The sequence below is a fragment of the Salvelinus alpinus genome, chromosome 13 (assembly GCF_045679555.1).
Source record: "Salvelinus alpinus chromosome 13, SLU_Salpinus.1, whole genome shotgun sequence".
NCBI classification, from domain to species: domain Eukaryota; kingdom Metazoa; phylum Chordata; class Actinopteri; order Salmoniformes; family Salmonidae; genus Salvelinus; species Salvelinus alpinus.
Genome location: NC_092098.1, coordinates 26558071 through 26583258, shown reverse-complemented (window position 1 = coordinate 26583258; position 25188 = coordinate 26558071). Strand labels below are relative to the sequence as shown.

Sequence of the window (25188 nt, the reverse complement as noted above, 5' to 3'; positions counted from 1 at the left end):
TATCATCAGGCTTCTCACCTACCTCTTCGTTATCCTTCAAGGGATGCACTGCTGTAACTGGCAAACTGCCTTTCCACTCTCCGCTGTCTTTCCAGAGTGCGAGCTGATGCTGTAACTAGCAAGTTGGTTGTCTCTTCAGTCACGTGCTGCATTCTGTTATGTGAACGATTAGCTGAGCCTTGGATACAGCCAGTATTGCTCCAAACCTGCATCACTCATTCGCTTACAGCCAGTAGTGATCACACACTGACGCTCCAACACACTCACTTAATTTACATTTATACTGACTCTACACACACTCACATACACGATGCTGCTTCTCTGTTTATCATATATCCTGAGGCCTAGACACCTTTCCCCTATACATATCTACTTCTATCAGTCCCGTATACCTGCACATATTAAATATGGTATTGGAACAGACTTTCTTTTTGTGTTCTTTCTGACCAACTTTCTTCTTGTGTTCTTATTTCTAGTGTATTTTTGTTCTACCTTATGTTTTTAAGTATTACACTGATATTGATTACTGCATTGTTGGGATTAGAGCTTGCAAGAAAGGCATTTCATTGTACTTGTGGACATGACATTAACTTCTCAAACCAGTCGACACATCGGAAGCCAAAACACCTAGTGTGAACTAAGATGGCACTGACATTTGTGGTTGACTATTGATACACCACCCTTTACTTTACTGACTTTATTGTCCCCATGGGGAAATTTTGTTGCAGTGTCATGTACACGTTTAAAGTGGCATTTAAATAACAAAACATATAGACAATACAACTTTCATAACAGTTCCATACCAATAAAAAGAGACTAGCCTGCTGGCCTTACTGGGTCAATAGGAAGCCCAAGCTATTTAGGAGGGATATCACACCTGGCACAAATTATTGTCTAGTTCTGTTTTTCCTGCCGAGGGGTGCCGTATACCGGCGTCGAGGGGAGTAGTTCAAAGTCTGGGTACAGGGGTTGGCTTGGGTCTAAAATTATTTTGTGAGCCCTGTTGAGGGCCCTAACCTTAAAGATCTCATCCAGGCCTGTCTGTTTGACTCCAAGTACCTTGCTTGCTGTGGTGATAATCCTTCTCAGCATATTTCTCTGGCTGATAGTGGAACTGACAAACAATACAAAACGTTAAAATACTCGCAATGAAAGATTTGTAAAAGAGAGTCAGTATAGTACAATTAACATTAAAAGATCCCAGCTTTTGAGAAAGTACAGTCTCTGTTGGCTCTTTTTGTAGATCAGATCTGTACATTTACTCCACTGAAGCTTTTTGTCCAAGAGGACACCCAGATATTTATATTCCTTGACCATCTTTATGTTCTGACTTCTGATAGATGTTGCAGATGTAGGTGTTGTATGCTTCCTGAAGTCTATGCACATGGTTACCTATTGTGTTGCATGGTTACCCACTGTATTTGTTGCACCCTGCTTTGTACACACCACAACCAACAATAAAAAGTTGTGACTCGAGAGGTTGAAATGTTGACAAAACAAACAAGTGATACTTCGCAAGCGCAGTGGGCAGGAGCTCCTTTATTCAACATTTCCTAATGTATTGACATAATGATATTGAAGTGCATTTCACTTCTATACACAACAAGTGATGTGATGCTGTTCTGACTGAGTGCTTCCTCATAGTTGCATGGTTCGTTCCACAAAATGAGTGCCTTTTGAGTCTCTGATATTTTAAGTAGAATTTGTGCACCAATATTGCATTTTAAAAGCCTGTTATATCCAGTGAAGTGGCCTTTAATATAGGCCACAAGGAGAATTCAATACATCTGATTTTTATATCAATCAAGACTTGCTCAAAAGTTTAAAAAAAAGTTTAAAAAAATGTCCCTCCGATAAAATTGTCAACCCTGTTAGGGTCAACACCCGTAACGGTCAAAACCGTGTAACTTATCAGCCACTTACTATTGTCCTTTTTATATTTAACCTCTTGAGAAGGGAATCGTTTAAATTTTTATTCAGTTGAACATCTGCTCTTTATGACTGAATGTTAAAATTAAGTCAAATCTAATGTCTTTTTCAACCAAGTTACACATCTCAAAAGGCACCGAATTGGTGGAATGACCTGCATAGTAGCTTAGTTGCATACAGTCGTATGAAAAAGTTTGGGTACCCCTGACAATTTCCATGATTTCCATTTATAAATGATTGGGTGTTTGGATCAGCAATTTCATTTTGATCTATCAAATAACTGATGGACACAGTAATATTTCAGTAGTGAAATGAGGTTTATTGGATTAACAGAAAATGTGCAATATGCATCAAAACAAAATTAGACAGGTGTATAAATTTGGGCACCCCAATAGAAAAATCACATCAATATTTAGTAGAGCCTCCTTTTACTAAAATAATAGCCTCTAGACGCTTCCCATAGCCTCTAATGAGTGTCTGGATTCTGGATTAAGGTATTTTGGACCATTCCTCCTTACAAAACATCTCCAGTTCAGTTAAGTTTGATGGTTGCCATCAAACTTAACTGATCCCACAGATTCTCAATGATATGTTTAGAAACATTCTATTCTTATTTACAATAAAATTGACTCCAATGACAATACACTATTTACCATTCATTTCTATTGGGCACAAAATAACCTGAAGGAGAGGAGTGAATGAGCAGCTCTATGGAGGATTAGCCCAGAGTAGACACACAAACCAGCTCATCAACTCGCCACCACATTTCCCGCACCTTACCGTGGTCTCCATGGCAGCCAGAGCCGGCAACCAATCAGCAGGGTGGTGGTTTTTCTGATTTCAGATCACATGGGAGGCAGAGAGAGAAACGGGGGCCATGTTGCCCTGCTATTAGAACCTGACTGTGTGACACAGTGAGTGAGTGAGTGAGTGGGAGGGAGTGTATGGAACAGTCTGAATTTGATTGGCTCAGTGACTTGAGCAAATCAGTTGGCTGACTGTAAACCACACGTTTTCCTTTCAAAGAGGAAGTGTCTCTGACTGCTTCTGCTACGACACAATATAAGAGCAAAGAAATCAAACTTAATAAAAATATATGAAATCTCATTTTGAGGCATGGTTATGAAATACAGGAATATGATAACTTTTACTATAGGAAATGTCTTTTCTCCATACTCCAAGTCTACACATATGTAGTCTAAAGCTACAGACCAGGACTCTCCTGTAGGTTCACGCCACCTCTAAATCTAGCACAACTGATCCTAATAATTAGCTGGTTGATACGATGAATCAGGTTAGTTACAACTGGGGTTGGAGCAAAAATCTACAGCAAGGCAGTACTCCGGGAACAGAGTTGGAGAGCCGTGGCCTAAACAGTAGCGCAGACAGCTTGTATGTTTGTCCTTTAGTAGTTTGTTAATGACTCAAGGAGAGTTGGCTGAGGATTCTGACCTTTGAAACCCCTTCACTCAGAGTCGATGAGAAGACAAACAATAGAAGATGTGATGTTTGGCCGAATTCCTGATCCCTCCAGGAACTCTGCCTGCCCCCCCCCACCCCCACCATACCACTAATGAGCCTGTGGTTCCCATAGAAATCAGGAACTCACCCCCCCTAACATAACTAAACTGTACCATAACAGTAGTTATTAGTCAGATTCAGATTAACTTTATTAACCCACCAGGGGGAAATTCACTTGGTCATGTGCTTAAAAAGACCGCACATAAAACACAGAAACTACACAAAATAATTAAGTGCTATAGCTACACATTTAAAGTGAAATGTATGCAATATGCTGTATACTCGAGGGACCAACATACTATTTGTATGTGTGGCAGTGACAACATATAGGCCAGTCATAGAGGCCTATAAAAAGACTACACCTTTCACAATCACAACGGCCTTAAGTGACGGTGTAGCCAGCTTCTCTCCACACTCCAAACTGCCTTCACTTGAGTTCAGCTGCTTAGAGAGTAAGCCTGGGCTTAGAGTTCACACCTTCGGCGCAAGCTATGGTGTGTGGTGGGCTACTGCCCATCTTCTGCTTATATTGACAAAGGCAGACGAGGTACTGCAAGAAGCAGCCTAGCTGCCACGACGACACGCTGATCACCAAGGTAACGCCACAGACAGGCCATTGAGAACTGGCAGTAACAGCCAGGCAGCTTGACATCCATATATCCAAACATTCTCTAAATGCCTTTCATAATTGAAAATGTCTCGACAGTCTCCTTACAACGTAACTAAATAATGACTTAAGCCACATCATTTATCCTATGTGATGTGTAGCCTACGTTTGTTTGGAAAGAGAAACTCAAACTTGAAAACAGTGCTAAAGGGGGGAGAGTGTATGTTTCTCAGAGGACAGACACCTCAGCTCACTGTATAATAGGGCCAGGATGATACCAGTATCGCAGTATTTTTTCAATGGCAAAAATTAAAACACCAAGCAGACCAAACTCATTGGTCCTTTAAAAACCTGCTGGATGTAAAATATGATGTGCTTCAGCTTGGGACATCACTCTGACTCTGGATGACAACAAATGTTTTCCTAAATTAGTCAAATCCGCTTGGTGTTTTGTTTGCTTGCCATGACAGTAACAAGTATGGATACTGGTATCGTCCCAGCACTACCATATAGCTTACTGTACTGTAATAAGCGGTCAGTGTGTAACACACACACACCAGGGGTGGGCGGTATAACGGTATGAACGTGAATACCGGTATGATGTTGTGCCATGATATGGATTTTGCCATATTGTGCATATCATGATAAATTTATCAAATGTATGAAATAAGGTGCTTTTGTTTCGTTCAAAGTATCAGTCGAGTGATACAGGCTAGTGGGCTAGTTCAAAATGTTTCTCTTTCACTAAATACATACAACAAACAAGCATGCGCAACTGCAGAGTAAGTGAACATTTAGTGAAGTAAACTCCTTTAATTAGCAAAAGTGTCCAAAAATCAAGCATTGAGGACGACTGAAAACAAGTAAAATAACACTATTGAGGATGATTTGCGTTGGGCCAGTAACCGAAAGGTTGCTGGATCGAATCCCCAAGATAACAAGGCAAAAAAATAAGAAATCTGTCTTTCTGCCCCTGAACAAGGCAGTTAAACCCACTGTTCCCCGGTAGGTGGTCATTGTAAATAAGAATTTGTTCTAAACTGACTTGCCTAGTTAAAAAGTTAAATTTAAGATTTGCAGGATGACAAAGAATTAGTTGGAAACTGGTTTGTACTGTGTAAGTTGTGTCGACGCATTGTGCTAGCCAAATGTGGAAACACCAGCAATCTTTGTCACCGCCTGAAAACCCTGCATGTGCGAGAATAAGAAGAATCTACCAGAATGCGTGCAACAAACCCCCGGAGCAAGTCCCAAGACATCTTTCATTAGTGGTACTCCCTATGACAAGCAGAGTAACAAGTGGAATGAGAGAGTGCAATTATGTATCACATAGCGAAAGACATGGAATAAATTCAAACTGTGGAGAAAAACTGTTTCAGAAAGTTGATTTGAACTCTAGACCCAAGATACGAGATCCCAAGCTGTAAATACTTCAGCAAAACATGTCAGCCAGAACTCTACAGAGAATGTCTGGACAGAGTTGCCAACGAAATCCATAACGCTGCATTCTTCTCTATCACTGCCAACTTATGGTCAAGCCAGACCACAGAGCCATACATTAGCCTCACGATTCATTACATTGACAACAACTGGAAGCTGCAAAGCAAATGCCTTCAGACCCCCTTATTTCCCAGACGACCACACGGGAGAAATAACTGCAGCTGGGATGAGGGATGCACTTTCATCCTGGGGCTTGAAAGAGTTGCGTCAAGTATGTATGACTACCGACAGCGGATCGAACATGGTCTAAGCATTGGAGCTGAACAAATGGGCAAGACTAGGGTGTTTCGGACACAGGCTACACATTGCTATTGGTAAGTTTCAACATCCAAAACAGAGCTAGGTAGAAAAATAACTTAACTTAAAATGCAGAATAACTATTGCATTCCTTATCTCCATCTAAGGTTATCGCTGATAACACTGCCTGATCGTTCTTATACGTTAAGCCGAATATATACAGCTATGCAAATCTATAATATTTGTCATTTGTAAATGTGTGCAATATCCAAACATTACATGGATTACATTGCTTTTATTTATAATTATTTATAATTAGCCTATGGTTTCAATATATGAATCTATCCCTCTCTTTCAATAATAAATAGCCTACTCAATAAATTATCCCATTTTCTAAAGCCCTTACAACATTTGTATGTAAATCTATAGATGGATTAAATGTGTAATCATGAAGTGTCCATGCTGTAAATTGTTGCAATTACAGCAGATGCAACGTTATTTCTTTGAATAATTGTGATGCATGTGTGTTATTATTTTTCACCTTCTATTTTTCAGAGAGGAGTGTCCAAAACAAACCTCAGGTGAGTTGTCTGACAAAGAAATACTTCTGCATCCCTGCCACAAGTTCTACCTCAGAGAGCATTTAGCACTGGGGGCAACGTGGTCACATGCCACAGGGCAACTTTGAAGCCAGAAACTGTCAATAGGCTGATGTTCCTGGCACGGAACTTGTGAAGAGGGAGGTGAATTGTTGCATGGTGAACTAAGAAACATACAGACTGTCTGATTAATGTTTGAAAAGGTTTACAACTTGAATTCATAATGACCCGAGTAAAGCTGAAAAAAAGACTGCACTACTTATATTAGGCAGTAAAAAGTTCAAAAGAAATGTTTTAATTTTCTTTACATCCCGATTACTTTAATTTTACTGCACATTTATTTAACTCATATAGCTTTGTTTATGGTTCATGCTTGCACAGGTTTACCACAGAAGTTAAAAAAAATATATATAAAAAAAAATTAAAAAGTGCAATGACCCCTTTCTGTTTCTATAAGGTTAAAAGCAATTTTCTGTCATTTATTAACTTTGAAGGGCTCATAATAAATAAAAAAAATTGTACAGTACATTGTGATATTATATTGTTATCATCCTGACAGTGGAAAATATTGTGATATGAATTGTAGTTCATATCGTCCACCCTAACACACAATCACATTGAGTCTCCCTGCTCCAACACACATACTGTACAAAGTGTGTACACACAAACTGTCATGACGTTGCCCTCTTTGGGTATAGCGAGCACCATCCCCCTCTCCCTCTCTCCTACACCCAGGCTGCTGTCATCTCAGGTCGTAAATTCCTGAAGGAGATTCTTCCTCGTGGCCAGACAATATAGAGAGAGAGTGAGTTTTCATAGGGAGAACAAAGGAACTTCTTCCACCTCACAGAACTTGAGAACTGAACAATATTCATGTTCTGGAGAATGTATAAACGGTCAATGAAGTAGCCAGCTACGAACTGGTCATGAGAGACAATACAGCCACATTACCATAACCCTGTTTATACAAGAGTCTCAGTTGTGAGGCTTGCATCTAATTGTTGTATAAAATGAATGAGTAAAGATGATGAGGACAGACATTGATCTGGCGTCGTGGGACAGCCCCTTTCTCCTCTTCCGAATATAACCCCCACCTTGGGAATTTATCTTCAGACCATGCTTCTCTCAATTACAAGAGGGCTAAGGTTTGAGTAGAGACCAAGACCGACAACCGCCGAAACATTATTTTATAACAACATTGCTGAATGTTACTCTGAACTATCCATTCTAACCACGGCAGAGAGAGAGAGGATGGACAAACTCCAACAGAGATCACGACGACACACTGAGCGTAAATATATATATTGATTGCAATTATTCCCGAATGAGGGAACGTTCATGTGCAAAGGATTAGCATTTCAATTATCAACTTTGTAGTGTCTTTTATCTCAGTCGACCCACACTTCCCTTTTGTCCACCAAGCCGTGATGCCGGTTTATCCCACTAGGGAAACTCCTCTATCATTTCCTTGTAACTATCTACTGTTTGTTTATGCATTTGTGTGATTATTTAGTTAGTAAATAAATGATTTAAGACAATTGATGTATGGATGACTCATAGTGAAGACTGGGTTCGTGCAGATAACCAACAATTTGGAATGAGACTAACGTGAGGAAAATAATAATTCATTAAGTAGAAGACTAATTGATCAGATATTAAAATATCTGAAAGTTATATTAGGAAAATTATAACTTTGTAATCTGAATATTTTCCTTGGTGCCCCGACTTCCTAGTTAATTACTTATACTTGATTAATTAATCCCGTAATAATAATTACAGAGAATTGATTTGATAAACTAAAAATAAGTCTTCAGTTTAATGATGCCAAAGACACGACAAAACCTACAGAAATACAGTGCACGTGTAGGCTAAGGGCAATTCCATGGTAACAGAGTGTTAAGGAGACCCAGATGTTTCACTTTAAAACGTGTCAAACTAAAATCAATGATTGCAAAGTTAAACAAACCACACAACTCCATGCACAAGGACTACTTTGAACAATTTCCTCAGAAAATTTGCAGACGTGGTTTGTGCTGCTTGTGCCGTCATTCTGTTTCCAAACTTTGCATCTGCACTGTTCTTCAAATAAAGTTTTTGCCAAATTTTCTGTGGAAATTGTTGAAGATGCACTACGCAGAAATCGCTCCGCCATTTTCTGTCTGCTAAAATTCTAATACTTAGCCTAATTTCAGGTTATGTGACAAAACAAGCAAGTGTAGTGTTGAGAATCAATGTAAAAGCTAAACCGCTGTAACATATTTTACATAACCAAAAATATTATAATTTTCAGCTGGTGTACAAAACCGAAAGTAAAAGACACAAGAACAAAACACAAGAAGCAAAGAAATAGCGCACATAGAACAAATCGACCGCTTCATAGACTTGATTTACATTTTACATTTAAGTCATTTAGCAGACGCTCTTATCCAGAGCGACTTACAAATTGGAAAGTTCATACATATTCATCCTGGTCCCCCCGTGGGGAATGAACCCACAACCCTGGCGTTGCAAGCGCCATGCTCTACCAACTGAGCCACACGGGACCACTGATTTCAATGAGATCTATAACTAATATCTACGTGAATTTTGTCAGGTCACCCCAAAAAGTTACATAATGCAGCTTTATAAGTTGTCCTTGTGCAGAGAGTTGTATGGTTGTATAAATTGTTTAATTGTTTATCTTCGCAATGTATTGTATGCATTGTTTTGCAATCATTGGTTTTTGTTTGGCATACATTTTAAAGTTTAAAAAAAAGAATAGTCTGAGGAAGCACGTGATGCCGCGGAGCTGAGCAGATGTTGACAAACCGAGTTCTTCAAAGGTATTCCATTATTACCTAAATAACAACGTTGAAACAGTATTCTAACATCAGCTGATAAATTGTCAAGTACTTACCTTCCCAAAGAGCCTTCCGGCCAAGAGGCAAGAAGGACGACCAAAACGTTGTTGATTCCCAAGATATTGATAATGCTACAGCTAGCAAGAATAGCATTAGCCCTCAAAACTCAGATGACAGTTCCAGACTGTTGCTCTCAGCCTCTTGCGAGCCTGCCGACATGCTGGCTACTCTCCTCCGGGAAATTCAGGATGGTAACAAAGGTCTTTCTCTGAAAATTGACTAGAAATCGGCTGAACTCCATTCTTCCATTGACGACCTGAAATCCTCCATGAATGATCTCCTTTTGAGAACGACTGAGGCAGAGTTGCGCATTAGCACAGTTGAAGATACCATCACTCGACATGACCAGGTTCTGATACAACTGCAGAAGAACAATGCCTACCTCAAAAACAAGGTAGACCAGATGGAGAACCAGAACAGACGTAGTAATATCCGTGTGGTGGGATTGAAAGAGGACAGCGAGGGCCGTGACCCGGTCCGTTTCTTCACTCAATGGATCCCTGATGTCCTAGCCATAATCAACTTCACCAAGCCGCTGGAAATCGAACGCGCCCACAGAACATCAGCGCCGAAACCCCGGCCAGATGAGCCCCTTGGGCCGTCCTGATCAGGTTCCTCCGTCTCCAGGACAGAGAGAAGATACTACAACTCGCAAGAGCCAAAGGGGACATCACCATCGATGGCAAGAGGGTCAGCCTTTTCCCGGATATGAGTGCGGATCTCGCCAGACGTCGCAAACAGTTCAGACCTGCCGCCAAAGCACTTAAGGAGAAGAACATCACCGGCTACCTCATCCACCCTGCGCGGATGAAAGTTCAGTACAAAGGCCGAAGCCATCTCTTCAACACAGCGGGAGAAGTGTTCACCTTTCTCAAAGAACTGAACCAAGTCTGAACCAGGATGGTCTCTCTGGGGGATAAGATGCAGTTTTTTGGTTTTTCTTATCTGTGCTGTCCTGGAACTGAACTGCTGATATCTTCTTGGAATTTGGATCCATTTACCCCGCTATCCGGTCGCTGTAATTGATTTGTACATTTTCAACTAACCGTTTTTTCCCCGGGGTGAGTTCTATTACATTTACAGGAGAGTATATTTTGGTATAGTCAATATCTACTGGGCGAAGCAAATTAGTGGGCTTAGGCCCAATGCTTCCCCCCCCCCATTTATGTTTCTCCTCTCCTGAAAAGAGACTCAATCAGCCCTTAGTGTGGGCAGTAAATATTCAGCCATAAATGTCTATTCACAACGTTTGTTTTCAGAGCTCGCTGGTTTTAGTTTACGCCAAGGTTTAGCTAGTAAGAGCAAGATGGAAAGCGAGCAACAACGTATCTCTACAAGTGTATTCATGTTTGATTGTTGGGGTTTATTTTTTTAAATTTTTCTATGTTTGTTGTTTCCTTCCTAAAGAGACACATAGGTCACTTTAGTGTTCAAACTAAAGTTGAAAGATTTCCTGACTATTTACATATGAGAGATTTCCATTCGGTTACATATTTGAAACCCAACCTATGTTTAATCTACTAAAATATGTCACATTCAACGTAAAAGGTCTTAACAGCCCGATTAAGAGGAAAAGAGTCTATACATACCTTAAGAAATTAAAGGCTGACATTGTGTTTTTACAAGAAACACATCTTACAGCCAGTGAACACAAGACATTGAAGAGGGAATGGGTAGGACAAGTTTTTGCGTCCTCTTTTAACTTCTCTAGGATAGGGGGCAGCATTTTCACATTTAGATGAAAAGCATACAAAAATTCAACTGTCAGCTACTCATCCCCAGAAGATAAGATATGCATATTGTTAGTAGATTTGGATAGAAAACACTCTGGAGTTTCTAAAACTGTTTGAATCATGTCTGTGAGTATAACAGAACTTATTTAGCAGGCGAAACCCCGAGGACAAACCATTCCGATTTTCTTTTTTTTGAGGTCACTGTCTTTTCATTTAGTTTTCATTGGGAAACCAGATTTCTAAGGGACCTGCTTGCAGTTCCTACGGCTTCCACTGGATGTCAACAGTCTTGAGAAATTGGTTGAGGTTATTCCATTGTGTAATGAAGAAGTACGGCCATCTTGAACGAGAGTCACATTAAGTGTCCTGTTAGATAGAAGCGCGTGACCAGAAAGCTGGCTATAGTTGGTTTTAAATCCTGTATTGAACACAGATCATCCCGTCTTCAATTTTATCGATTATTAACGTTAAAAAATACCTAAAGTTGTATTACAAAAGTAGTTCGGAATTTACAGGTAAAACTTTGAGATATTTTGGAGTCACGTTTGAGCAATTTGGAAGCAGTGTTTTTCTGGATCAAACGCGCCAAATAAATGGACATTTTGGATAAAAATATCGACGGAATTAAATCGAACAAAAGGACCATTTGTGATGTTTATGGGACATATTGGAGTGCCAACAACAGAAGCTCGTCAAAGGTAAGGCATGAATTCTATTTTTATTTCTGCGTCTTGTGTCGCGCCTGCAGGGTTGAAATATGCTTCTCTGTCTTTGTTTACAATTGTGCTATCCTCAAATAGCATTGTTTGTTCTCGCCGAAAAGCCTATTTGAATTCTGACATGTTGGCTGGATTCACAACAAGTGTAGCTTTAATTTGGTAACTTTCATGTGTGATTTAATGAAAGTTAGATTTTTTATAGTAATTTTCATAGTAATTAATTTGAATTTGGCGCTCTGCATTTTCTCTGGCTTTTTGCCATGTGAGACAGTAGCGTCCCGCCTAAACTCAGATTTTTGGATATAAATATGAACTTTACCGAACAAAACATACATGTATTGTGTAACATGAAGTCCTATGAGTGTCATCTGTTGAAGATCAAAGGTTAGTGATTAATTTTATCTCTATTTCTGCTTTTTGTTACTCCTCTCTTTGGCTGGAAAAATGGCTGTGTTTTTCTGTGGCTATGTACTGACCTAACATAATCGTTTGGTGTGCTTTCGCCGTAAATCCTTTTTTAAATCAAACATGTTGGCTGGATTCACAACAAGTGTAGCTTTAATTTGGTGTCTTTCATGTGTGATTTCATGAACGTTTGATTTTTATAGTAATATATTTGAATTTGGCGTTCTGCATTTTTACTGGCTTTTGGCCAAGTGGGACGTTAGCGTCCCACATATCCTAGAGAAGTTAACTCCAAAGCAAGAGGAACTGCAAATTTGATAAGTAGACACATCACCTTCTGCGTCAACAACACCATCTCTGATCCCTCGGGCAGGTTTGTTTTGGTGCAGGGGCATATGTTTTCAGAGTCTTGGACCCTATTGAATATCTATGCTCCTAACTTCGATGACCATATGTTTATTCAGAATGTCTTCCTTCAGGTTGCTCAAGCACCACCAGGATGGTTACTGGTTGGAGGAGATTTTAATTTTTGTTTAGATACAGTTCTTGATAGGTCCTCTGATAAACCCTCCCTTCTTACCAAAGCCAGCAAGCTCACCATGTCATTCATGAAATATCTTAATTTGCTAGACATCTGGAGACAGTTGCACCCACAGAATAGGGACTACTCTTTTTATTCACACCCACACAACACACACGCATAGATAACTTTTTACTATCGACCCAACTGTTTCATAGAGTGTTAGATATCGAGTGTCTCCCCAGATTGATAATACCAGAGGAGAATGGTCACTAAGCAATCTCCATTCCTACCAAGGTAAATTCTACAATCCTAAAGCAACCTGAATTTTGTGCATTCATCAAAGAGCAGATCAATATTTTTACTTTGACAAACAAACCCTCCGCTCCTGACAGTTTCATTCTTTGGGACGCATTGAAAGCCTATCTGAGGGGACAGATCATTTCCTATACTAAAGGGCTGAAGAGAAAACACGGTGCGGAACTGAATGTCCTTGAATCTGAAATCTCTGAGCTAGAGAAAACCTACCAAAGAGGCCCGACTAAAGATCTATACAGGCTTTAGGTAAATAAAAAACTGAAATATAATATTCTGAACACATATCAAGCTGAGAGGGCCATCACTAAATCAAAACAGCGTTATTACGAGCTTGGAGAGAAAGCACACAAAGTATTGGCATGGCAACTGAAAGCAGAGGAAAGTAAGAGGACAATTAATGCTATAGAAACGCTTACTAATGAGATCTTTCGACCCTACTGAAATTAATGATACTTAAGAAATACTACGAAGACCTCTACACTTCCCAATCAAGCGATGATCTATCAGAGATCGACTCCTTTCTCTCCTCTCTCAACCTCCCATGCCTGTCAGAGGAAGACAGAGCACCTGAGTGAACACTTCTCAGTTCCTGAATTGTTGTAGGCCATTAAATCCTTACCTTCTAATAAATCTCCTGGGGAGGATGGCTTCCCTCCAGAGTTCTATAACGAATTTAGGGAGCTGTTGGTCCCCTACCTTATGGAGGTACTTAAAAAAGCCGGGGAGGACAACTGCTTTCCAGAATCTTTCTCTCAAGCAGTGATTACTGTAATCCACAAGAAAGGGAAAAACCAGCTAAAGTGCGCCTCCTATAGACCAATCTCTCTCCTTAACACGGATTGTAAACTGGTCACCAAGATGCTATCTAAGAGACTGGAGTCATGTCTTCCCCTGTTGGTCAACCCAGATCAGACTAGCTTCATAATTAATAGACTGTCCTCCAATAATCTCAGGTTCTTTGATATAATTCACCTTGCTAACAAAAACAAATGACCTAGTGTCGCAGTCTCCCTCGACGCTGAAAATGACTTTGATAGGGTTGAATGGCCATACCTCTTTCGCGTCTTGGAAAAGTTTGGTTTAGGTACCGTGTTTGTAAATTTGATAAAATCACTCTACAAATCTCCTAAAGCTAGGATTGCTACCAATGGGATTACTTCCTCCTCTTTCCCTCTCTATAGGGGGAACAGACAAGGTTGCCCAATCAGCCCCCACCTCTTTGCCCTCGCCATCGAACCGTTGGCTGAGGCTATTAGAACGTGCCCTGACATACATGGCTTTGAGGTGAGCCCCCATACCCATAAGTTATCACTCTTTGCGGACGACCTTATCTTATTTCTAACAAACCCAGAACCCTCCCTCTCTCACTTGCAGATCCTATTACAGTGTTATAGTTCTTTCTCTGGATTTAAGGTCAATTGTGATAAAAAGTGAAATCTTACCGTTGTCTGTCTTTGACCACCATACCATCAAGCACAAGTTTCCTTTTAGATGGTCTCCTATGGGCTTCACATATTTGGGAATAATGGTGGATGGTAACCTGAACAAACTCTAAAAACTCAATCTGGCCAGTTTGTTGCAAAAGGCGGAGGGTGACCTGTGTAAATGGAAGGACTTGCCTCTCACTCTACTGGGTAGAATCAATGTAATTAAAATGAATGTCCTGCCCAGATTTCTATATTTGTTTCTCTCTCTCCCTATCCCAGTTCCCGCAGCATTCTTTTCCTCTCTCGACAAGCTGACCAGACGGTTTATCTGGCACAGTAAAACCCCTAGGGTTGGCCTGGATAAATTGACCCTTGATTACGGTCAAGGGGGCTTAAACCTCCCCAATTTTAGAATGTACTACTGGGCTGCACAGTCTAGGTTTCTGGTTCAGAGGTTTGACAATGGTCCCTCTCCCTCATGGTTGAACATTGAAAAGTTTGAGGTATATGATGACACTGGGGCAGAATTGTTTTACAAATGGGACAGAAAATATATAAAAACCATCACAGACAAACCTTTAATCATACATTCTGTCCTGGCATGGTGCAAACTGCATGAGCTGTTCAGACGAGAGGGATTTCTTTCTCCTAAAACCCCTTTATGGAACAATAGATTGATTCCTATGTTTTTCCAGAATAGTAACTTTAGACGATGGTCTGATAAGGGGATCACTCTTCTGGAACATTGTTACGAGGAGGGAGTTCTTATGTCTTTTGAACAGCTGAAACAGAAATACCACTTGCACAGCTGAAACAGAAATACCACTTGCCTAACAGGGACTTCTGTAGCTACCTACAACTACACAACTTTATTAGGGTGACTCTCAAGGGACAATGGACCCTACCTAAGATGTCACCTATTGAACAACTCTGCCACGCAGACCAACCACTATTCAAGACCATTTCCAGTGTTTACGATGCTCTTATGTCAGGACTAACACTACCTGAGCTAGATAAATCCCGACTTAGATGGGAAAAAGATCTGGGTATTGATCTTGATGAGGGTCTATGGAGTGACCTATGCAAGGATGGTGTTACATCCACATTGAACTGCAGATACAGACTGATCCAGTTTAATTTCCTCCATCAGCTCTATATCACCCCATCTAGACTGCACAAGTTCAACCCTGATATCTCCTCCCTATGTTTTAGATGTGGAATGGAGGAATGTTCCTTCATCTGAGCCACTTGGCAGTGTTCAAAACTACACGGTTTCTGGCAGGGGGTATGCGATACCATATCCTCAATTCACGGGGTTGCATTCCCTTTAGACCCGGAGGTCTGTCTACTGGGTAACTTTACTAACTCTAATCTTAGCATAATAGTATGGCTTTGCCTAACAGAAATATTGCTAGCGATTGCCAAGAAATGTATTGCCTTGAAATGGAAATCGGATTCCCCCTGCCAGTTGCAATGTGACTATCAGAAGTTAATAGTTGTATCCCACTGGAGAAAATCACTTAGTGCTTGAGGAATAAGTTAAAGACATTTTACAGAATTTGGCAACCTTTTGACTATATGGAGAATCTCCCCTCACATCACATTGATTGAATCTCTATATAACCCTTATATAATGTTTCACACGTAATGTATAATATGTAGCTTGTGACCATATGATCCAATGTCTCATTATTATTATTTTTTATTTTACTCTTTATTATAACTTATTTATTGTATGTTTGTATTTTTATTATTATTATTATTATGTATTTTTCTACGCTCGTCTGTTACTGTCACTTTGTCCTATTGCTGTCTAATATCTTTACACTTTTGTTTTGAATGTTCTTAATTGGAAAATGCAAAAAAAATAATATATAAAAATAGCATCACTCTGTTACCGAGGAATTACCCTAAGTATACTAAAATATTCCATGGGTGGGCAGGCACGCACGCACACACACACACACACACACACAACTGAGTTAGAGCTGGCTGTTTTGTGAGCAGACAGGCAGAGCAGGATGGGCCTCGACAGGCCCTGCATTTCTGAGAGGGAGACATGGAAAAGGAGGGGGAAAAATACAGTTTGTCTTATGAACATGATATAAAATAAATCTCCAGCAACGTAACAAACACAGGTTTGTTCACTCTTCCAAAGGAACCCTTGTGAGAAGTACAGCAGCCATGTTGTTCAGTTTAACCCAGTTCTAATAGCATTAGGCTAACTAAAACAGAATGTCTTGTCGTTTGTTTGGTAGATAGAGCAGAAATATACACTACCGTTCAAACATTTGGGGTCAATTAGAAATGTCCTTGTTTTTTAAAGAAAAGCTAATTTTTTGTCCATTAAAATAACATCAAATTGATCAGAAATAGAGTGTAGACATTGTTAATGTTGAAAATGAATAATGTAGCTGGAAACGGCAGACTTTTCTACAGAGGCCCATTATTAGCAACCATCACTCCTGTGTTCCAATGGCACATTGTGTTAGCTAATCCAAGTTGATCATTTTAAAAAGGTGAATTGATCATTAGAAAACCCATTTCCAATTATGTTAGCACAGCTGAAAACTGTTGTTCTGATTAAAGAAGCAATAAAACTGGCCTTCATCAGCATTTGTGGGTTATTCCATGCGAGAAATTGCCAAGAAACTGTTGATCTTGTACAACGCTGTGTACTGCTCCCGTCACAGAACAGCGCAAACTGGCCCTAACCAGAATAGAAAGAGGAGTGTGAGGCCCCAGTGCACAACTGAGTAAGAGGACAAGTACGTACATTAGAGTGTCAAGTTTGAGAAACAGACACCTCACAAGTCTGCAACTGGCAGCATCATTAAATCGAACCTGAAAAACACCAGTCTCAACGTCAACAGTGAAGAGGCGACTCCGGGATGCTGGCCTTCTAGGCAGAGTTCCTCTGTCCAGTGTCTGTGTTCTTTTGCCCATCTTAATCTTTTCTTTTTATTGGCCAGTCTGAGATATGGCTTTTTCTTTGCAACTCTGCCTAGAAGGCCAGCATCCCAGGTTTATCTGCCTCACCTAAAGCCCATTCTGGTGGGAAGCTGCTATAGACCACCAAGTGCTAAAAGTCAGTATCTGGTTAATGTGTGAAATGCTTGATAATGTATGTGATATCAAAAGAGAAGTATATTTTCTGGGTGATTTAAATATTGACTGGCTCTCATCAAGCTGCCCATCCAAGAAAAAGCTTCAAACTGTAACCAGTGCCTGCAACCTGGTTCAGGACGTCAGTCAACCTACCAGGGTATTTACAAACAGCACAGGAATGAAATCATCAACATGTATTGATCACATCTTTCCTAAATGCTGCAGAACTGTGCTTTAAAGCAGTATCCAAATCCATAGGATGTAGTGATCACAATATAATAGCCATATCTAGGAAAACCAAAGTTACAAAGGCTGGGCCTAATATAGTGTATAAGAGGTCATACAAGAAGTTTTGCAGTGATTCATATGTTGATGTAAAGAATATTTGCTGGTCTATGGTGTGTAAATGACGAGCAACCAGATGCTGCACTTGACATTTATGAAATTGCTTATTCCAGTTACTAATAAGCACACACCCATTAAGAAAATGACTAAAAACTGTTAAATCCCCTTGGATTGATGAGGAATTGAAAAATGGTATGGTTGAGAGGGATGAGGAAAAAGGTATGGCAAAGTCTGGCAGCCCAACTGATTGGCAAATGTACTGCAAATGAACAAATCATGTGACTAAGCTAAATAAAAATCAACTATACTATGAAACAAAGATAAATGATAATAGTAAAAAGCTTTAGAGCACCTTAAAATTCGGCTCCATCATTCATTGAATCAGATGGATCAGTTAATCACAAACACGACTGATATTGTCAACTACTTTTTCCATTGGCAAGATAAGCAAACTTAGGGATGACATGCCAGCAACAAACGTTGACACTACACATCCATGTATATCTGACCAAACTTTTGAATTCCGTAAAGTCAGTGTGGAAGATATGAAGAAATTATTGTTGTCTATCAACAATGTTAAGACACCGGGGTCTGACATTCGATGGAAAATTACTGAGGATAATAGTGGACGATGTTGCCACTCCTATTTGCCAGATCTTCAATTTCAGCTTACTAGAAAGTGTGTGCCCTCAGGCCTGGAGGGAAGCTAAAGTCATTCCGCTACCCAAGAATAGTAAAGCCCCCTTTCCTGGCTCAAATAGCCAACCAAACAGCCTGTTACCAACCCTTAGTAAACTTCTGGGAAAAATTGTGTTTGACCAGATACAATGCTATTTCACAGTAAACAAATTGACATTTCACAGTAAACAAATTGACAGACTTTCAGCACGCTTATAGGCAAGGACACTCAACAAGCACAGCACTTACACAAATGACTGATGATTGGCTGAGAAAAATGTATGATAAAAAGATTGTGGGGTGTGTCTTGTTAGACTTCAGTGCAGCTTTTGACATTATCAATCATAGTCTACTGCTGGAAAAACTTGTGTTATGGCTTTACACCCACTGCTATAATGTGGATAAAAAGTTACTTGTCTAACAAAACACAGAGCGTGTTCTTTAATGGAAGCCTCAAACAATCCAGGTAAAATCAGGAATTCCCCAGGGTATCTGTTTAGGCTCCTTGATTTTTTCTAACAACATGCCACTGGCTTTGAGTAAGGCCAGTGTGTATGTATGCGGATGACTCAACACTATAAACGTCAGCTACTACAGCGACAAATGACTACAACACTTAAAGAGCTGCAGTTAGTTTCGGAATGGGTAGCAAGGAATAAGTTAGTCCTAAAAATTGCCTTGGCAGTAGCTAATGGGGAGCGATAATAGATACAAATACAAAACATTATTGCACCACGACATACAGTGCATTCGGAAAGCATTCAGACCCCTTCACTTTTTCCACATTTTGTTATGTTACAGCCTTATTATAAAATGTATTAAATACATTTTGTTCCTCAATCCACACAATACCCTATAATAACTGAGCGAAAACAGGTTTTTAGAAATATTTGCAAATGTATTAAAAATAAAAAACTGAAATACCTTATTTACATAAGTATTCAGATCCTTTGCTATAGGACTCGAAACTGAGCTCAGGTGCATCCTGTTTCCATTGATCATCCTTGAGATGTTTCTACAATTTGATTGGAGTCCACCTGTGGTAAATTCAATTGATTGGACATGATTTGGAAAGGCACACACCTGTCTATATAAAGCGCATGTCAGAGCAAAAACCAAGCCATATGAGGTCGAAGGAATTGTCCATAGAGCTCTGAGAGAGGATTGTGTCAAGGCACAGATCTGGGGAAGGGTACCAAAACATTTCTGCAGCATTGAAGGTCCCCAAGAACACAGTGGCCTCCATCATTCTTAAAATTTGAATAAGTTTGGAACCACATAGACACTTCCTAGAGCTGGCCACTCGGCCAAACTGAACAATCGGGGGAGAAGTGCCTTGGACAGGGAGGTGACCCTGTTAAAAATGTATTTGTGGAATTCCTTTCCTTCTTAATGCGTTTGAGACAATCAGTTGTGTTGTGACAAGGTAGGGGTGGTATACAGAAGATAACCCTATTTGGTAAAAGACCAAATCAGTATTATGCAAGAACAGCGCAAATAAGCAAAGAGAAACAACAGTCCATCAGGAACATTTCAAGAACTTTGAATGTTTCTTCAAGTGCAGTCACAAAATTCTATCAAGCACTATGATGAAACTGGCTCTCGTGAGGACCGCCACAGGAAAGGAAGACCCAGAGTTACCTCTGCTGCAGAGGAGAAGTTCATTAGAGTTATCAGCCTCAGGAATCTGCAATTAACTGCACCTCAGATTGCAGCCCAAACTTTCTTTGGTACTACATGATTCCATGTGTGTTATTTCATAGTTTTGATGTCTTCTAAAATGTAGAAAATAGTGAAAATAATGAAAAATCCTTGAATAAGTAGGTGTCCAAACTTTTGACTGGTACTGTATGTAAATGTGATAGTTTCTTTATTTAAAAAAATAAAAATAATTGTGCATATTTTTTTATAAAAAACTGTTTTTGCCTTGTCATTATGGGATATTGTGTAGATTAATGAGGGGGGAAATGTAATCAATTTTAGAATAATGCTGTAACAAAATGTGGAAAAGGTCCAGGGGTCTGAAAACTTTCCGAATGCACTGCAAGTGCCTTTGAACGGGGTATGGTAGTAAGTGCCAGGCACACCAGTTTGAGTGTCAAGAAATGCTGGGTTTTTCACGCTCAACAGTTTCCTGTGTGTATCAAGAATAGTCCATCACCCAAAGGATATCCAGCCAACTTAACTGTGGGAAACATTGAGGTCAACATGGGCCAGCATCCCTGTGGAACACTTTTGACATCTTGTAGAGTCCATGCCCCGACGAATTGAGGCTGTTCTGAGGATGTTCTGAAAGTGTTCCTAATGTTTTGTACACTCAAGATGCAGTACAAATTTGCAAACACTATTATCTCTAACTGGCCAACATTTATGCCTTCTTTTGGGAGCACACTCAGTCTTTCACTCAGTGTACACAAAGACAGGCCTTGTGAGGTAACCTGCTCTCAGAATTACTCATTTGCAAGTTTCTTCTAGAACTGTTTCCTGCTGAGCACTCTCAACAACACAACTGACTCCATCAACAGCTCATTGAAGGAAAAGGTCTGCATCTACCACCAACTGACATACCACAGAGAATATTGGGGGGGCGACCACATTTAAAATACCCAAATGCGGGACATAATGATGACTTACTCTGCAGGACATTGTAGCATACATTAATAAAAACATTTGTCAGAACCCCCCCCCTGTTGAGTTTTGGCCACATGAGATAAATGTCCTAAAATCTCTGTTTTTGGTGTAAGAGTAACGTTATACTATGCCATTATATTTTGGTTATGTAAAATACTAATTAATCATTGTTATCTTCCAAGACATTGATTCAGCTATGATCTAACTTCACTAAATGAGCAACATTGTAAGAAGTGGCGGAGTTAAGCTCCATGCACTCCGGACTGAACCAAAGAGGACCTACCCAACTCTTCTTCCCTCTGCAAAATTTGACTATGCAGAAACAAGAGACCACGTGCGGCGTTTTTATAAAGATCTGGTAATATTTGGCCAAGGAAACATTTCTGGTTGATCTCAGGGAATGTAAAACAGTTAAGGGAAACTGTTAAAAACAGGATTGTGTGAAGTAGAAGCAAATATGTTGAATGAGCAACTAATAAGCATGGAGAGCTTCAAGTTTGACGAAATTACCTTATATATCTTTCAGTCTAACAGGCTGACTACATGCATCGCATACGCGAGCGTTGCAAAATAAATTTAGAAATCTATATTATTCAATAATTGCACCCACACTGCTCCCGCACGTCAACGAGCGTCTGCGTTGCCAAGGGCTAAAATAGAAGTCAGTTCTATTTGTGACGCAGATCGCGCTGCAAGTCCTGCCTCTCCCATCTCCTCATTGGTTTATAGAAGCAGGTACCCACATGCCATCTGCTCATTGGTTATACCCACGTGGGTGATTGAAAGACGAAATGTTTTGCCGGTTGTCATGGTAAAAGTGTAGATGCCAATCACCATATAAGTTCAAAGATGAAAAAGCCTGGAAGGAGGAGAGATGACTAAAAACGATTCGGTTGGCCGTTTTATGTGTGGATTAATTGTCGGAGTAGAGGACCTTGTGCATTTCAGGTAAAATAACAACTCAATGTTTATATCCCAGGACAAATTATCTAGCAACAGCAAGCTAGCTAGCAAGTGCAAGCTAACTAGCTAAATTGCCATACATGTTTAATGCTTTTCGACCTGTCCCCAAATTAATGTCATTGGTTCAGAGTTTGTTTTGATATTTTAAACTGCGTGTCGTGATCGCGTTTGGTGTAGGGGGACAAAATAAATGTATGCATGATAGCGCACGCGCGCAGCCAGTCAAGCTTACTTTGTAAATAGCATCTTGAAAGTAAGTATTTTATGCTTCAATAGAGTGATCAGGGACGTGCAACTATAGTTTTCCTTCACAGCCATCTCCTCATTGGTTATACACACGTGGGTGACTGAAAGACGAACGAGCTCAGTGGCGGTAATGCACCTAATTTATAGGTCAGGAGAAAAGGCCTGGAAGGAGGAGAAATGACTAGAAACAATTCAGTTGACCGTTTTATGTGTGGATTAATTGGTGGAGTAGAGGACCTTGTGCATTTCAGGTAAAATAACAACTCAATGTTTATATCCCAGGACAAATCAGCTAGCAACAGCAAGCTAGCTAAACAGGACAAATTAGCTAGCAAGTGCAAGCAAGCGAGCTAGCTAAATTGCCATAAATGTTTAATGCTTTTCGACCAGTCCCCAAATTAATATAATTGGTTCAGAGTTTGTTTTGATATTTTAACCTGCGTGTCGTGATCGCATTTGGTGTGGGGGGGACAAAATACATTTATGCACGATGGCGCACGTGCGCAGTCGGTTTGGGTTCAATGTCATACTGTCATTTACTTACTTTAGTAGACCATCATCAGAACACCACATTTCACTGCACCTAACATTTCCATTTTTTTAAAACATGCTTTTTGTAAGTAGTTAGACCTACTGTCCTCGTCAAGTTTAGCTGGAGCAAAGATTATGGATATACTGACAAGATACATGTCTCTCCTCCCTAACAATGTAGCCCTCGCTACAGATAACACAGGACTAGTAATGACCCAGTGCACTACTTTTGTGAAAAAAGTAAATGTTCTAACAAATATGTTTTTGTCCGCGCTACAGACCGCTATATCGGTTATAACAATTCCCTCAGCACCCAGACTTCCAGAGGCTAAGTGCTGATGTTGTCTGAGTGCCAGACTGGATTGTGTCACAGGCATTTAGATTGTCATCGCTATGGCACTAGGTCATTAGCATGAGGAGGAAGCGCTGCTCTCTCCACTGCCCCTAATGAACCACTCATCCATTTCAAGTCCCACTCCTACATATTTCCCTAAATACATATGTATCTATATAGTTATGTGATGCACATGACACAGATGACAGCAGAGTGATGTCACAAAATGAGTGTCAAATGTTTCCAGGACCTTTTCCTTCCTCTCACCTAGTCATGTGTGAACTGTCAAGTTATTAACTACTCAAAACAACTTTGAATATGGTTTAACCTGCCATTGTGGAACCTGATGGAAAGTATTTAACACCTTTTTCAATACTACACAGCCACGATCTCTTTCTCTTACAATGTTGCTGCCCTACAGTACAATACATCGATAGCATTCTCTCAGCATTGTCTTATTGGTGCCCATGCCATTAAACAATGACTTTACAAATAGCTCTTTCCGGGTTTACATGCATGATAAAGGGCTGTGTAAACCTCAACTGATGTGGCCAAACAAATAGATATCTTACCTGAAGAGGAGTCTTCATGGTCGGAACTCAAGTTGCCATCACTGCGTCTGTCTGGAGTGCTGTGCCCGGACCCACCGGTACGGGATGCCCTGAAGGGCGCAGGAATGCAGCAAGGAGACAACCTCCCATCATCACTGGAGTCGAAGTCCCTGCTGTGGCGCAACGGGCGCAGGGAGTCCCGGTGGGTGTTCGACCTCTGGCTCTCTCTGACGGAAATTTTTGGGGTCACCAGGTTGCCCTTTACGAAATTCTCATTGAGCTCCGCATCCTCGTATTCGTGGTCACTGGCCTCTCTGCTGTTGCTGTCGGTCACAGAATTCAATTTCCCTATGCGGCCGATGCAGTTTCCATCCGCTTGAGAGAGCTCTGATGAGATCGCATTCACTTGTTCCTGGAAGCTGGACATGCGCGGGGGCGCGGGGGGTATAGGTTTACCTGTCCTGCTACTGATCCTGATCGGCGGCTCTGGTTTGGTGCCTTTGCTGCCTGGCGTCTGCAGTTTCATGCTTCCATTACCAAGAACTTTAATACGTTCCCTGTCTAGCTTTTCTTTTGTCCTCGGCGATTTTCTTTCCGTTTCTGTCCTTGATAATAAAGGTTCAATATTCAAGTTTTCGTCTTTACCGTCTTCCCACATCACCTTGTCATAACTTTTCTTCTGTCGAGCGATGGTGGTCTGGAAATATATCACCTTGAATTTCTCCTCCAACAGCGCCTGCTGCAGTGTTTTGAGATTCGATTTACATTTCTCCAGCTCTGTCTCGACATCTTCCACCGAGGTTAAATCCATTTTAGGTGCTTCTCCGTCAGGAAATTCATTCTTCCAATGTTTTTCGAATTCATCTTGCTCCCACATTATCTCCCCTGCGAAGATCAGCGATTCGATGTTATCACCCTTGAGGAAATTATACTGTTTATAATGTTGTTTCAATCGCATGTGGAACCTTTTTCTCTGCAAAAAATCCTACAAACTCATTCCAAACTTGACACTTCGTCGTACTGGTGGTGCACTACACACACTTGTTACATCTCCCACGCAGGCATATGATGGAACAGTGTTCCTTTACCCAGATAAAAAAAACTTTTGGCTTCCGGTATTCAGATAGGTTGTGACGTACACCAATTAAATGCAACAGTCAAAGTGATGTTGTTAGGGCGTTCCTTTTTGGAATGAGGGGATTCGATCTGGCCCAAGTTAACCCGCTGGAAGGAGTTTAACCCGGATAAAATGTGATTGCGTTCGTTTTGGCACAGGGCTGCCTCCCGGTTGTGATCTTGGAGCACGGTTCAAAGCCCACTGCGAAGTCGGATCAAAACAAAAGTGACGCAGCCTAGGCTAGTTTAAGCACGTGGAGTAATGAGAAT

At 40.5% G+C, this 25188-nt stretch overlaps 1 protein-coding gene across 2 annotated transcripts in view; it reads right to left on the bottom strand.

Annotated features, from left to right (window-relative positions):
• Window positions 1–24889, bottom strand: part of LOC139537469 (active breakpoint cluster region-related protein-like) — a 237901-nt gene extending 213012 nt beyond the window's left edge. The window contains exon 1 of one of the 2 annotated variants that reach the window (XM_071338806.1): window positions 23824–24889. In XM_071338806.1, the coding sequence (XP_071194907.1) occupies window positions 23824–24760 (937 nt within the window). In that variant the 5' untranslated portion in view covers window positions 24761–24889. The remainder of the gene's footprint in view (window positions 1–23823) is intronic. The other variant, XM_071338807.1, reaches the window with a different exon arrangement.
• Between the last annotated feature and the right edge of the window lie 299 nt (window positions 24890–25188).